Genomic DNA, 17,286 nt, shown 5'->3' with positions numbered 1-17,286 from the left:
AAAAAAAAAAAAAAAAAAAAAAAAAAAAAAAAAAGAATGTATAAGCATTCTTATACACCAGTAACAGATAAACAGAGAACCAAATCATGAATGAACTTCCATTCACAATTGCTTCAAAGAGAATAAAATACCTAGGAATCCAACTTACAAGGGATGTAAAGGACCTCTTCAAGGAGAACTACAAACCACTGCTCAGTGAAATAAAAGAGGACACAAACAAATGGAAGAAAATACCATGCTAATGGATTGGAAGAATCGATATCATGAAAATGGCCATAATGCCCAAGGTAATTTATAGATTCAATGACATCACCATTATGCTACCAATGAGTTTCTTCACAGAATTGGAGAAAACTGCTTTAAAGTTCATATGGAACCAAAAAAGAGCCCGCATTGCCAAGACAATCCTAGGTCAAAAGAACAAAGTTGGTGGTATCAAGCTACCTGACTTCAAACTATACTACAAGGCTACAGTAACCAAAACAGCATGGTACTGGTACCAAAATAGAGATATAGACCAATAGAACAGAACAGAGCCCTCAGAAATAATACCACACATCTACAGCCATCTGATCTTTGACAAACCTGACAAAATAAGAAATCAGGAAAGGATTACCTATTTAATAAATGGTGCTGGGAAAATTGGATAACCATAAGTACAAAGCTGAAACTGGATCCTTTCCTTACTCCTTTTATGAAAATTAATTCAAGATGGATTAGAGACTTAAATGTTAGACCTAATACCATAAAAACCCTAGAAGAAAACCTAGGCAATACCATTCAGGACATAGGCATGGGCAAGGACTTCATGTCTAAAACACCAAAAGCAATGGCAACAAAAGCCAAAATTGACAAATGGGATCTAATTAAACTAAAGAGCTTCTGCATAGCAAAAGAAACTACCATTAGAGTGAGCAGGCAACCTACACAATGGGAGAAAATTTTTGCAATCTACTCATCTGACAAAGGGCTAATATCCAGAACCTACAAAGAACTCAAACAAATTTACAAGAAAAAAACAAACAACCCCATCAAAAAGTGGGCAAAGGATATGAACAGACATTTCTCAAAAGAAGACATACATACAGCCAACAGACACATGAAAAAATGCTCATCATCACTGGTCACCAGAGAAATGCAAATCAAAGCCACAATGAGAGACCATCTCACACCAGTTAGAATGGCAATTATTAAAAAGTCAGGAAACAACAGGTGCTGGAGAGGGATGTGGAGAAATAGGAACACTTTTACACTGTTGGTGGGATTGTAAACTAGTTCAACCATTGTGGAAAACAGTATGGCGATTCCTCAAGGATCTAGAACTAGAAATACCATATGACCCAGCCATCCCATTACTGGGTATATACCCAAAGGATTATAAATCATGCTGCTATAAAGACCCATGCACACGTATGTTTATTGCGGCACTATTCACAATAGTAAAGACTTGGAATCAATCCAAAAGTCCATCAGTGACAGACTGGATTAAGAAAATGTGGCACATATACACCATGGAATACTATGCAGCCATAAAAAAGGATGAGTCCTTTGTAAGGACATGGATGCAGCTGGAAACCATCATTCTCAGCAAACTATTGCAAGAACAGAAAACCAAACACCGTATGTTCTCACTCATAGGTGGGAATTGAACAATGAGATCACTGGGATAAGGGAAGGGGAATATCACACACCAGGGCCTCTTATGGGGAAGGTGAAGGGGGAGGGATTGCGTTGGGAGTTATACCTGATGTAAATGACGAGTTGATGGGTGCAGCACACCAACACGGCACAAGTATACATATGTAACAAACCTGCACGTTATGCACATGTACCCTAGAACTTAAAGTATAATTTAAAAAAAAGAAAGAAACAAACATTCAAAGATGCTTTTCTAAATGGTAGAGAAAGGCAACTTGATTATTGAATCCATCACAGGGATCACTGTGATTGAAGACAGACTTCCGAATTCTTCTCTAACTTGCTATTTAATAGTCCTACTGGCTGGGCATGGTGCTCACGCCTGTAATCTCAGCACTTTGGGAGGCTTAGGTGGGCAGATTGTTTAAGTTCAAGAGTTTGAGACCAGCTTGGGCAACATGAGGAAATCCCCTCTGCAAAAAATACAAACATTAGGGAGGCTGAGGTGGGCGGATGGCCTGAGCTCAGGAAATCAAGACTGCAGTAAGCCATGAGCGCGCCACTGCACTGCAGCCTGGGTGACAGAGTGAGACTCTGTCTCAAAAAAAAAAAAAAAAAAAAAAGAAAAGAAAAAAGTTATAATCCTGGCATATAGTATGCACTCTCTTTCTCTCCAAAGAGGATTGGAAAGTTAGTCACTCTACCTGATGGAGGGGCCTAAAAGAAAAAAACTTATTTCCTAACCAAAGTGGAAGAGAACTAAACCAGTCGATTTCTCTATGAGCAGAGTAACAACAGATACACTATTGCTTACCAAAAAAAAATTTATATATATATACACACACACACATATATATATATATATATATAATCAACACTTGTGAAACAACCACCCAACTTAATAAATAAAACACCATCAATAACGTTGAAACTATGTACCTCTCCATCACATCACCTTCCCTTCTCCCCTTTTCCCTCTATTAATTGCTAATCAGATTTTTGCATTTATCATTGTCATGTGTTTCACAATTCCTTTTTAAGAGTGCAATATTCAAATTTCTCTTCATGGTCTATACATCAACAGGAGGTCAACAGGGTACATACAATGTAGATGCTCAAGACTCAATGTGTATTGACAGGAATATCAATGCAACCCAGTTTATACATAATTACCTAAAGTTTTTAAGTAGTATAGCTGCAATTTATATTTCATTTTAATTAAAAATCACCATAAATATGTTGCAAACAACTGAGCCAATCACCGGGGCAGCATCACCCCTGGAGGGCAGTTTTTTCTCTGCGATAATATTCTTCACTTTGCTCCCAGTCAGTGTCATTCAGCTTATTATTCTTTAGTGGCCTAAAAGCTTCACTCCTCTTACTAACTCAGCAGCCAAGAGCAAGTTCTATCTTCAGAATCTGGGTGATATTTTGAGAAAATAAAACCATTTCTTCTCAGCAAGCCTGTGCATATGAACAGTCAGGGACTGATTTTCTGGTTTACAGATTATCTAAAACCCTTTGCTCCTTTTTCTTTGCTTTTGGCCATTTCACTGCTCATTAGTATTGCCACTGAAGAGTGGACAGGAAAAAGAAAAAGAAAAAAGTCAAAGCAGGCAGTTTTGCTGTTTATTAACTGTTTATTAACCACAACATGAACTGCTGTGGAGAAAAATAGAAGCATTGGCCAGTTAGTTTGTGAACAATCTGTTATGTTCAGTTTTCAATGTTTTTCCTGTTTTCAATTACATCTATATAATTAAAAGTCTATATAAATATATTTTCCTAATAATAGTTATGCCACTTGTAAAGAAACTTTATTTTACTTCTGCCATAGGGAGACTTTTTCCATCATGGTCAAATGTCATAAATGTCAAATGCCATGAATGTCAAATGTCATAAAACTATCATTTTCACTGATGTTTTATACATACAGCAGTGAGGATAGATTAGTAATATGAAAGAACAGTGTACTATTAACTTCGAAAGTGAGAGTAAAAAAGGCAATTTAATTTTTCTCTACCCAAGAAATCATGCTTAATGGAATATCTGATGTACGGTATTAAATTTAGAAAAGATCTCATTAGCTTAATTAATTACAAAATAACCAAATCTTAATGCCCCCTCCTTCATTACTTAAGCTTGCATGAGAACTACTGACATCTATTTAAAAAAAAATAAAAGAATTAAAAAATAATTCTTCCTTAGATCTGAAATTGGCATGATTGTATTTACTTTGTAGCCTATAGCAACAATATGATGAACCATCAGAAAGCTGAGAAATGAGATTTCTACTATAAAGACCATTTGTATGTGATAACCTCCTGATCCCATTTATATGTCTTTTTCCAAAATATATGCTTTTATGGCACCTTTAGGCTACCATAAAAACGGCATTTATTGAATTATCACAATCTCCAGTGCCATAGTAGACCACAGTCGTTCAGCTGGGAGTTTTGAATTGTTTTACCTTCAGCTTCCTAATGTTATAATATTTTCTCAGAAGGCAGATACTCCTGAAAGTTCTAAGGATATGAAACTTGTCTTTTGTCAATGAGCTGTATTCCTATAACAACATAACAGATCTAAAAAACATCTGGTGAAACACCCAGAAATGTCACATGTTACGGTTTCATGTAACCCTAAATCAATATGTTCCGCAAATGGAACATGAGATGTGAGTCATAATTTCTCAGTTTGAAATTAATGGATTATAGAAAATGTCCAAAACTCACCATGATTACAACACGAGAGAAGAGCAGTCCCTCTTACATCTGTGGATGAAGCATCACCCACATTAATAAGGTGTTACAAATTGAAAAACAATTTAGGAAGAAATGTATAATGGTTCTCACATAGGCCATGCTTCCACTGGGCTATGCTGAGAGTTGTTGGTATATCTAAAAAGAAAATTCAATGGTTTCCTGTTATATCCATTCACAGAAGCAGCAAAGGAGATCTGGATTCTGAGTAGCAAGATAGCAACTGCCACTAAATCACCAACACAATTTTGTCTGTGGTCAGATTGCAGAGATTATCAGAAGGAGGAATCAGTCTTCTGGATTTGAATTCACTTTAAACATCATGCAACAGAACAACAGGACGGGTTCTCTTTTTATTTTATTTTTATTTTTTTGAGTTGGAGTTTCACTCTTGTCGCCCAGGCTGGAGTGCAATGGCGCAATCTCAGCTCACTGCAACCTCCACCTTCCAGGTTCAAGTAATTCTCCTGCCTCAGCCCCTGAGTAGCTGGGATTACAGGCACACAGCACCATGCTCAGACAATTTTTGTATTTTTAGTAGAGACGGGGTTTCACCCTGTCGGTCAGGCTGGTGTTGAACTTCTGACCTCAGGTGATCCACCCGCCTCAGCCTCCTGAAGTGTTGGGATTACAGGTGTGAGCCACCGCATGTAGCCAGGACTAGTTCTCTTGTCTCACCACAGCTACTAAGATACTATCTTGTCTTTGGATTTTAAGGTATTAAGCCAATCAATAATATGACATTTTAATGATGTTGAAGTTACATATAGTAAACACTTCAGCAGTGTTAGGGTTTCACTCGAACTTAAGTTTTGATTTAAGTCCATGTAGCACTTCCTTCAAATGATATTTCACCACTCCAAGAAGCTATGAACTAGTAAATAGAAAATATCTTTCAACGTTCCGTATTTCATTAATTAAGTTCCTAGGCTCCAGCCAGAAAACAATTTGCATTTTTTGTCAGTCATTGCTATTCTCAAACTGTAAGACTCCTATCTTCTCATCGTTCAAATATTCCATATTTACATATCAATTAACAGATGTATCAGAGCAGAAACAACCATGTGACATCCATATCACATTGTTTCCACAAGATGAAATGTTTTCATAGAGGACATAACACTTATAACAACAAAGAACACAAAAAATATTATTCATCTGCTATTAGTATGCTTATTTTAGTACAGATATTATTATTTTAGGTGCCAAATCAAAATACACAACTTATGGGTATATTAATACTAATGAAAGAACTAAGATTCATATTCAAAAGGTTGAAATCTGAGGTTACTAAATTTAGAACATTTCCTTTCCTCATGTCCACCTATGACTGAAAATCTATCACCCATTGTTAGCACAAAGTAAAAGATCCATAAAAGGAAATATTTAAATGTGGCACAGAAATCATATGAATACAATATGCCTAATGAATTTATTGAATCTATTTAATTTCTATGCTGCAATGATAAATTTTGCCCTGTAATTACTACAGGTTGAGTATCCTTTATCTGAAATGCTTGGGTCATGAAATGTTTTGGATTTCAGAATTTTTTCAGATTTTGGAACAGTTGTATATCAATAATGAGATAGCTTGGGGATGGGACTACATGTAAACATTAAGTTCATTTATGCTTCTTATATACCTTATACACAAAGAAGCCAGAAGGCAAGGTAATTTCATAAAACTTTTTTCCATAATTTTGTGCATCCATCTCAGGAGGTCAGGTGTGGAATTTTCCATTTGTGGTATCATGTCAGTGTTGAAAAGTGTCAAATGTTGGGGCATTTGGATTTTAGATTTTTGGATTAGGGATCCTCAACACATATATCCTTTATGTCCCCCTACACATTAAAAACTTTAAAAATGTGTTTCCAAAGTGATGTTTTAAGCAAATCAAATTCATAACAGAATTTACTCAGAGGAAATTTACAATGGATTTAAATTTGTCTATTATAACAAAATAATTTTATGCATTTTAATACCACTAACAGAATGAAATATTGTGTGTTCCTGCAATTAGTACATTACTAAATGACTAAATATTTATGACATTTGTAATGTTATAGCAATACTATGTAAAATGTAGTCTGCTCTTAAGTTCGGATAAAAAATTTCTATGATATTTGAATGGCAATCTGGGAAACTAAATGAAATCTAAATTCTAAACTTCTCTGTCAGGTTAATTTCAGTATGTTTGGCCTGGTGTCACTTGATTCAAATCACAAAAAAAAAAAAAAAAAAAAAAGAGAGAGAGAGAGAAAATAAAAACAGGTTTCCTTTTGAACGTTTTCTATCCAAACTCAGAAATCATATAAGTTGAAAGAAAAAGGTGTATCAATTTTAAATCATTTTACTGATAGTTCTCTTACGACTGAATATTTAGAAAATTATCATATATATACCAATGCCCAGCTGTGAAAGGAAATCCTTCCCTTTACCTAATATTCCCTTCCTTACCACTTTCTTATGACAAAACTCATAGAATTCCTCATATCCTATTAAATCTTTGGGTTCTCTACAATCAGTATTTTATCACTTATAGTCCACTATAAGCACTTCCTTTAAAGTAATCTTTGTACTCAACATTTTCAAGCCCAGCAATCAAATCTCCATTTTCATACATACAATTTAACAAGGTTTCTCACTTCTCCTTCTAGAATTACTTTTCTCACATGGCTTCTGGAATACCTTGTACTCCTGGTTTTCCTCCTGTCTCACAGGCTACTCATATTTCTCTTTTCCTGCATGCCCTGCTCTCCTTGGACTCAAACTTTTGGAATGTTAAATGACATAGTCTTGGAACTCTTCTCTCTCTGCATGTCTTCCTCTCCATTCCTTTATTTTTATTTATGTATTTTATTATTATGTTTTGTCTTTTAATTTTATTTTTCCCTAAGTTATTGGGGTATAAATGCTATTTGGTTACATGAGTAAGTTTCTTTAGGGGAGATTCGTGAGAACCTGGTGCACTCATCACCAAAGCAATATACACTGCACCATATTTGTTGTGTTTTTATCCCCACCAACCCTTCTTCGCAAGTCCCCAAAGTCCATTGAATCATTCTTATGGCTTTGTGTCCTCATAGCTTAGCTCCCACATATCAGTGAGAACATACAATGTTTGGTTTTCCATTCCTGAACTACTTCACTTAGAATAATAGTTTCTAATCTCATCCAGGTCATTGCAAATGCTGTTAATTCATTCTCTTTTATGGCTGAGTAGTATTCCATCATATATATATATACCAGAGTTTCTTTATTCACTCATTGATTGATAGGCATTTGGGTTGGTTCCACGATTTTGCTATTGTGGATTGTGCTGCTATAAACATGCACGTGCAAGTATCTTTTTTGAATAATGACTTATTTTCCTCTGGGCAGATATCTATGGCCATTCTTACAGGAGTCTATACTGACAATGATATATTCCCCAAATATACAGCTCAAATCCCAAACTCACCTCTAAATTTCAGGATCATATAGTAAACTTCCAATTTAAACTCTCAAGTTTGATGTCTAATAGAAATACAAAATTTAATAAATGCACATTTTGATTTGTACCCTAAACTTGCTTATGCCCCCATATTCCGAATATTAGTTAGTAGTAACACATTTACCCCATGTATTTGGGTAAAATAACTTGGAAGCCTCTTTACTTTCTCTGAATCTCTCCTACCTGACTCATCTATCAGAAAATCCTGTTTTTTCTATCTTCACCTTATGTCCATAATCTGACAATGGTACATTTAGCTAAGTTACCACCTTGATCCAATTTGCTATTGTCAATTTGTACTTCTACTCTATCCAGTGCACTTAAGCAAAGAATGTTATCTTTCTAAAATACAAACTATTTCATATCACACATTTTATCTTCACCCAAAATACCTAGAAGATTTAAATCCCTTACCACGACCTGTAAGTCCCTACAGAATCTTCCCCAGTGCCCTCTCAGACCCCATTTACTTCCATTTCCTGCTTTTCTCACTGAATTATACTCCATTTGGCTTTAAAGATATTTCTTAAGTAAACTAAGCGGACTTTCTTAGTGTCTTATCTCATGGCCATCATTCTTGCTATATCCTCTGACTGAATTATTCTTCATCAGATATCCACATGGTTCACATCCTTTCTTTAGATCCAGTCTCTATTCCAATGAAAATGTACTTTGTCACCCTTCATTCCCTCATTTTACTTCATAGCATTTATCAATATTTGACATCACATCATATATTTTCTTATCTGGTTGTCTCTTCTATGAGAACGTAAGTTCCTTATATATAAAAACATAGCTTGCTGGTTCAACATTTTAATTTTAGAGACTAAAAGCAATGCTTCATACAGAGTAGATTCAGAATAAAATGTTTGCTGAATAAAAGAAAATTCTCCCAATTAGCACACATACTACATGTTGGTAGCAATGCTTATATTACCATACAGTTTCAGGAATATTAATTTCTAGAATTATAATGACTTTATTAAGGAAGCAAATACCTTATTTAAGCTTACTTAGGATAGACCAGGTACTCTGAGCAATAAAATGAGATTTTTTTTTAAAAATAGTACTTTTAATTATTTTAAAGAAAAACATAAGCAAATTGCTATTGTTATATAATTTATTACCTAATGTTTTTCATTTTAAAAATCTGTTAATTTAATAAGGAACGTGACTACAGAGTGATTTAAGAACATTTAAAACCATAAGTAGGTCTTTAGTGCTTAGCTTCTGGTGTTCACTTGGCTTCTCTCTAACTACTCAAGAAGCTTTTGGGGGATCAATCCAGCCTCAGCTTCACATTGACGACTACTTGGTGAACAACAGTAGGATAAAAACATAAAAACCTGAATCAGGAGTCCAGTGTAGTGAAGAACTTTGAATTGGTTGCTTTCTTTATACTCTACTTTTTGTTTGTAGTGATATCAAGCATATGTTAATATTCCTGATGCACTCCTAGTTTGCAAATTCTAAAGGCCAGTGTCCCTCCAGTTAGTGTTAATAAACACTAATTTTGCAGTGTTCTATAGGAGTAATGCTGTAGGTAATACCTTGATACTAATAATAGATAAAGTGAAAACAAAATCGAAAACAAAAAACTAATCTAGCTGCTCAATCAGATACTGGTTATCTAGAATATCTGATGAAGAAACATACATAATTCTTGTTTGCAACAAAACATCTTCAATTTAAAGAGTTCTTAATTTGAGTAATTAAGATTTTATGTTCCTTATTTCCTCTTGTATTCCTTTTTTGAAGTTCACTCTCAGGCAGCTATTAATTATCGCCACACTTGGCTTTATCTCTTCTCCCAATTCCTTTCTGTTACTCCTTAAATATAGCAATTGTTCTCCATTTAGTTTATATAGTCTTAGAGATTAAATGAACATTAGTCTAAATCTTATTTTAGGGTTAATAAAAATGAAGACTAAAGAATTAAATAACTTTCCAATATATTCAATTAGCTATTTATAAACTGAGATTTAGTCCAAAACCTTCTAAATTCTAATCCAGAATACTTTTTTTATTATACCTTAACATTGCCCATGTGCTATGTTTGACAAATTCAGAGAATTTGTCAAATTCTCTGAAATGTGTGTCCACATCAATATACTAAAATTCACCAATTTAAATGACGTGAATCCATAGATGTTCTAATAATCAATTCCAGAACTGCCTTAGTATTTTTTCTTATCTTTTAGACAACTGTCTAATTATTTAATTTTACTCTGAGTTGTTAATAATACATTATTCCAACTAATAATTAATGAATATTGGTATAGGGCAAAATCTAACATAAGACAAACTATTCATTTGCTCATTTAACCTAGTCTTGCATTCTCTAATAATGTGAGTTTGCCAATGTTAAAACTAAATTATCGGATTAAAAGTTGCCCTAAATTTCATCCTCCATTATTCTTATAATGAAATATGCCAGAAAGAAGATTGTGCCTTTTTACAAAACAAATAAATTACTATGTGAGCATAGTCATGAGTTTTACACGGACAAATAAACCTTATAATTGTGGTACTTGTAGTGATAGTAGTGGTGGAGGTGGAACTATGCAAGGAATCGATACAATGCATACAATTAACCAGGCAAAAATTATCTGAAAACATATATGGTCATTCATAAACCTCAATGGTTGGTATTATTTTTAGATATATTTGTGTCCATGTATTTTTTTTTCACAACTCTATTTTTACATGTTTTGTCTCACAAACAACAATCAGTTTGGGACCTCAAGTATCCCACAGGTGAGCAGAGCTACCACAGTTAGAAGCTGCTTAACAAACTACTTTATTCACCAATGTGTGTTTACTCCAGCAGTGTTAAACACACTTGCATCCTTCCTAGTGTCCTAGATTTATTCATAGAGAATAAGTATTAGGTTAAGAAGATATTTCTCCTGTATTCTAAATACGAGAAAAAAATTGTATCACTATGTCTAGCAATCTAATTTGTTTAGAGGGTATCAGGTGTGTTGATATGTCCTAGCATTAAATTCTTACAAGAATAAGAGACAGGGATAATATTTATTTTTCTAGTTTGAAAATAAAAACTACCTATATCTTACAGCATTACAAAACTCATTAAAATTACTTTTTTTCTGAGAATTTTAAAAATATTTCATGTGGTTTTCAAGTAATAATAATAAAAAAGAAAACAGCTCAGAATGCAGTGACACCTAATGGCAAAGATATCTTTATAAGCCATAAATGTATTTTCTAATAAACATTATCCTATAGTAATACTTTCTAAGTACTGCTACTTCACTCACCAATATGCTGTCTATAATCTAAAATAGACAAATAGACTGTCTATAATCTAAAATATCATGATGATCCAATAGAAATGTGAATATCTTACTTTTTAAAATAAAGTAATATACATAGATGAAGAAAAAAACTTCTAGATTAAAAAGTGGGGTTTTAAAATTGCAATGGCCCTTTAAGATAAAATTATCATATGATAAAATTAGCCTAAGATATCAGAATGGAATAAAGTGTATCTTCCATTGCTCCTAACCATTTCAATTGACTTTTATTTTTGAATAAATCAAAAGTTAATCACCTTGATTTTTATTCATATTTGTCTTAAAATTTATAACAGATATTTAGTGGATGTACATTTCACCTGGAGTAGAAAGCAAAGGCCCTTAGTGTAATGGCTTATTAGTCATGTCATAGTTGATATCTTTGATTAATAACAACATTGTCTAACTTAATATACACTTGAATTGTGCTTCAAATAACTGTATTAATGATACAGAGAAGAATAGTAAAGCCAAGTCCCTTAGTACTTTCTAGAAGTTTACACAGTTATCACGAACTTCAGGAACAAACGACTACTAAAAGTAGAAAAAGGATAAAATATCATTGAGACATCTTACATAATCCAAAAAATCCTTGAGGAGTCCCGAGGGTTATCATTAACCAATGCAGATCATGTAGCCAAATGAAAAAAAAAAAAAATTGGTAGAACAACAGCACATCTTCTGGGAAAGCTTTTATATTCTATAACTGACAAAATAATCCTTAGTGTGGAAGTAAGAATAACTGGTATTTTACATTTACAATCTATTATTGTTTTAAATGTGTTGATACCTTTTATTTACCCGATTTTGTACTTTAATTTGAACATTCTCATAATAAAAGTATTCTGTGGATTGTCTTGTGTTTCTCAAACATAGTATCACCGTTGATTATGATTTCAGACTATAAAGTATCATCTGTTTATGAGAAAAACATGAATAAATGCATCTTTCCTACTCCATGTTGACATAAGGCATTTTACTATGACTGATAACAATAAAAATATGCTAGTGATTTGTGTAATATATGAATAAGTACACCGTTTGAGTGTTCCCTTGTAGAGATATGTAACTGAGGATAGCTAATTTACAATCAGTTCTGTGAGCACAGGAACCAGATAAAGAAAGGAGCATATATTAAACTGTTAAAACATGAGATCTTCCATAGTTGATATGAAGCAAAACAAACTGTGCAGTTGACTGGAAATGCCACCTAATCCCTGCTTAATTAAAGCAGTGCTCTAAACTCCTGTTGCGTTTAGGGAGTAAAGAGTGTGGGACGACTGCTGTATGAAGAAAATAGCAGTCAGTGTGGCTAATCTCAAAGACTTTGGAGCTTTCTAGCTACATAAATCAGAGCGACTTCTGAATAGCTTCATAAAACACAATATCATTGCCATTCTACTCACGACTTTTTGGTTCTTCCTACAGCATGCAGATCATTAGGAAACTTCTAAGCAATCAAGTAATGTGGGTCTGATGAAATTACTCAATCAATGCATAGGCTCAAAGTAGAAGCATAATTCAAAATTGCATAGTTTTTATATGTCAAAAGACCTTTCTTTTATTGGGGCAAAGAAGATCACAATGGAAGGGATTCATTTTTAAATTCTATATGGTTGTGTATCTACATGTGGATGTGTTTTATAAAATATATGTAATTATTAAATATTTTAAAATATTATTTGATTGAAACTCAAAGTAATTATAAAATTGTGTATTTTTGACTGAAATAAATACATTTTCATTTCAATCTTCATGGTTTAACCATTATGTCTCATCACTGTAGTGAATCAGTAAGTTTAACAAAGCATATTAGAGTTTAAAATGTGTAATTGACCTTATTAAACTACCGGCATGAAGTAAAAACTGAAGAGAAAGAGAAAGAAGGAGATGATTTTCATGTATCTATAATTTGGTTCAATACCAAAATAATTCAGTATATAAAAAGCCTCTTAGAGCAGTGTCTTTTTATCTTTCCAGTTTGCCTGAACTACGTAATGCAGCTACTTTCTGCGTGAACACATCACATGAGGCTGGGAAAACCTTTCATTTCTGCATATCTCCTTCCATCGCTAGAGTGAAATACCCCTTCCCTCCAGTTTCATCACATTCATTCCTTCAGTCCTGAACTAATACATTTCCCCGTAGACACATTTCTCACGTTAAATATTTAAATGAAGGCAATCACCTCCTAAAGAAAATTAATTCTTTTCCTATTCAACCAAGTAAGTAAACTAATCCAGTTCATGTTAACTGGTGCTTTACAATTTTAATATGGACGTTCGGTTTTGAATTTACTATACTTTTGCTGAGAGTAGGGGTGGAGGCACTGAATTACACACATACTACCCGTGATCATTTTTTTATTTTTTTATTTAGGAGTTAATGTTTTTCAATATATTATGAAAGATAAAGATTTTGAAACAATTTGCTAGCCCCATGACAATATTAGATAGTCTTTACAACAGCTTAGTATCTCACCTAATGTACTAATTGTATTCAAGTCAAATTAATTGTCTCAGAAGTAACTATATCTGCTAGTAGGATATACACATTTAATGTATACAACCAACCTTCTAAATTTGTACACAGCTACTTTTTTTTAATGTGATTATAAATAAGTAAGCCAAGTCACTCTGACAGACAACAGTATACAAAATAAAAAACACAACAGTTTTGTTCTATTTTGAAACAGATGTCCAGACTGCATCGCAAAATAGTATTTCAGAGTAAGGGATAGCAAAAGCTGTAGGTATTTGTAAATAATGTATTTATCGTGCAGACCACAGAATAAGCGATTAAAAAAAGCATTTTTTTCCACAGGCTTTCCCTCTTGAGAGATGAGGAACCTACATCAGAAATCCCTAATCATACAATGAGTATAAAGGTATTATGATTATATATTTGCATTCCCGCTCCAATCATTTACAACTGGATATAAACGTATGCCATTTCTTTAAAAGGAGCATAGTTCATTTCTGAACTCTATCAGAATATTGCTGAACCACTCAATGAGACCATAATTTCTTGCTGAAAAGTTCTGAATCTGCAGGCACTGTTAGCCCCCAGGCAAAACGGGATCCAGCAGGCAAGCTATTAGTGTTTGATTTACTTAATGCATAAATGCTAGGTTTTCTGAATCCTGACCTCATTACCTCTTGCACAGAGACAGACAGTTCTACTGATATAAATGATAGAGAATGGCAGACATGTTTACAAAGACAGCCTCTGAGACCAAGAGAGGGAGCCCCCTGGAGCTGAGGGGCTGGCCACTGTGGGCGCGCACGCCAGACAGAAATCCCTCGCTTGGGCGGGCACAATCGCCACCTGCGGCAGGTTCCCCTACCAGGAGTGTGTGTACGTGTGTGTATGTGTATGTCTGTTGCGCGGTGGAGAAGCAGGGGTACAGAAAGGGGAGAAGCTGTGACCCATCTGTCGCCTCAATTTGCAGAACACCAAGCCATGCGTACAGATAAAAATCCTGTGCCCAGAAAAATTCCCCCAAAGGAACCTCTCTGCAGCCCAGCAAAGAAACCTTGCTGACTCGGGAAGCGAATTTCCGAAAAAAAACTCGTCGCATTAACGGAGAAAAGGCTGCAAGAGCCTGTCTCCGCTCAGCTCTCGCGGATTAGCAAGTGAGAAGAGTTGGTGCCTGAAGCTGCGAGCGCTGTGCATGATAATGACGCGCAGCCCGCCGCCCGCCCCCGCTCGCCACGGCCAGTCCCGGCCCGTCTGGTTGCCAATAGGTGGGGCCACTAGCATCTCAGGGCCGGCTCGGCAGTCCTTCTCAGAGTCAGGGCCCGCATTAGTCCTGGCGCCTTCGCTGTCTGCCTTGCGCGGCTACTGGGAGTTGACTGCCAGGCGAGGCGAGGAGAGGCGAGGGAAGGTGGATATCTACTAGGCAGACGCTGGGAGCGGCCTGCGCGCATTCGTTTCCCCGCTTTTCCAAGCGCCCCGGGGCCAGTTTCGCCGCCGCGCCAGGCCCGGGGAGCGTGTCCGAGGAGGCGAGGCACGCGACTCCCAGTCCTTGGCGACACTGCCGCCAGCCCCGCCCGCCACCATCTCAAAGACTCCACGCGAGGATCATAAAGCCAAGAGGACGTCAGAAGAGAGGGTGGCTGGGGGCGCACCCGGCACCCAGTCACCATCGCACTAAGCTGCGGCGAACTCAGCCGGCTCACGTTGCAAAACCACCTGTTCGATCCGAAGGGAGCGCCCCCTACCCGCACCCCCTGCCCCCGGCCCAATTCTTTTCATCTCACAGGTGACATCTCCTCTGCTCCCCCAAAGATAAATTTTTAAATGGAGCAAATGTACATCCGGGAAAAAATATGGAAGAGTCAATTAAACTCCCTTTCCCCACACACTTAGAATCCCCCTGCACTTCCCCGCACACACTCACACTCAGATCAACTCGAGAGCCCCACGCACCCAGCCACATTCCACGAATCACCGCGAAACAACAGCACAAGTCAGTCAAGGTTCGAGTATCCACATCCTTTCAGAAAACTGAGCAAGTGTGAGGGAAGGGTAGCGGGAAGAGGCAATGAACTGAAGCCACCTCAACAAGACACACAGAGGCCGGAGAGGGGGAAAGCAAAGGGGAAACCTTTGAGAACTGAAACGGTGAAAGTAACCACGAGCTGCACCAACCCTTTCTTACCGATGTGAATGATCGAATCCGCATTCGCCGAGTCCCAGGTTCGAGACCACCAGACGGACAAAACCAAGAGCAAGGGGAAAACTTCCATCTCCTCCTATGCCGATTCTCTTGGAGGGTGGATGTTCTTCCAATTTTTCTTTTTTTTCTTTTTTTCCAAACAGTCCAAAGAGTTTGAGGTCACGGTGGAGTTTAGCGCAGCGTTTTCTTTTTTTTCTAAATTCCTATTGCCAGAGCAAAGCCTTTTATCCTCGCCGAGAAAGGCAGAAGGGAACGACAGAAAGAGCCCAGCCTGAGGAAACCTCCTTCGCAAAGCCGTGTCACTTGGAGGGGAATTTTGGCATCGCCAGAGTTGTTTGCAGTTTGGCTTTTGAAAAATATATCCAGCCTCCACTGCTCTTGGGCAGGAGGAGAGGCTGGAGCTCAGATCAGACCCATCGCTGCGCGAGGGCCGCGGGTCTCAGGTCCCAGCTCCGCAGCAACTTCCAACACCCCCTTCACGCCGGATGTGCCCCCTTCCCTGCACCCTCCCCAACCAAAAAAGACCCCAGCCCCCGCCCCTACAGCCCGCAGAGAATCACTGGTCTTCGCTGCCAGAATCTAAGTGGAAAGGAAAGATTAGGAGATTCCAAGCGGAGCAGCCAGATTCCACAAGGGAGGGGGGAAAAAGCCCTCTCCAAGAGGGGTAGAAAAAGTGAACTTCAAGGTAATGCAGATAGTAATGCAGAGAAAATTCCCTTTCTGCGTGAGGCGCGGAACGCAGCTTCGCGAGGCGGGCCCGGGGAGCCGGTTTGCTGGGGCGCGGTGGCGGGGGAGTTGCGCCGGGCGCGAGCAGCGGGGCCGGGCCAGAGGAGGGAAGCCGCCGCGGGTTGCAGGATGCTTTTGGAGCTGTTCGCCTGGCGGGATGCAGGAAGCAAGGAGCGAGCCTGGCAGCTTCAGCACCAGCCCCACGTTGCCTAGAAATGGATCACCTAGGAGAAAGAGCGAGCCTGCGAGAGAGCGGTGCTGTCAGGCGGAGAGAGGGGGAAACCAAGAGAGGAAGAGCTTCTCTCTAATAACCACCTCCTCCCCCTATCTGCAATACAAGGGAGAAACAAAATAGTGCTCTCATTTCCCATGGAATCTTCAACCGGGACTGAGAAAAAGGCAGGACTGTAAGAGAAAAGACATTGAAGCTTTTTTTTTTTTTTTTCTTTCTTTCTTTTAGGAGGTTAAATGCAACCTAAAAAAGCCACCCCACTTATTTAACCTTGCTAGTCTCTAACAGGTATCAGACTTTTTCTAGTCTTTGCCTGGAATTAGTCACATTGGTTGAAAACAAATTAGGGACACCTGGTCACTTAGGGAAATAGAGACCTAGAAAGCTTTTAATGAGATTTCAATTATAAAGTTATAAAAAGGAGAGAACGTGCTAA

At 37.1% G+C, this 17,286-nt stretch overlaps 1 protein-coding gene across 2 annotated transcripts in view; it reads right to left on the bottom strand.

Moving 5' to 3' along the window:
• The window catches only part of GRID2 (glutamate ionotropic receptor delta type subunit 2), a 1,491,924-nt gene extending 1,475,260 nt beyond the window's left edge, over positions 1–16,664 (bottom strand). The window contains exon 1 of one of the 2 annotated variants that reach the window (XM_023195441.3): positions 15,875–16,664. In XM_023195441.3, coding sequence (XP_023051209.1) covers positions 15,875–15,962 — 88 coding nt within the window. In that variant the 5' untranslated portion in view covers positions 15,963–16,664. The remainder of the gene's footprint in view (positions 1–15,874) is intronic. The other variant, XM_023195442.2, reaches the window with a different exon arrangement.
• Between the last annotated feature and the right edge of the window lie 622 nt (positions 16,665–17,286).

Source organism: Piliocolobus tephrosceles, chromosome 3 (assembly GCF_002776525.5).
Source record: "Piliocolobus tephrosceles isolate RC106 chromosome 3, ASM277652v3, whole genome shotgun sequence".
Lineage (NCBI taxonomy): Eukaryota > Metazoa > Chordata > Mammalia > Primates > Cercopithecidae > Piliocolobus > Piliocolobus tephrosceles.
This window is presented reverse-complemented; position numbering and strand designations above follow the sequence as displayed.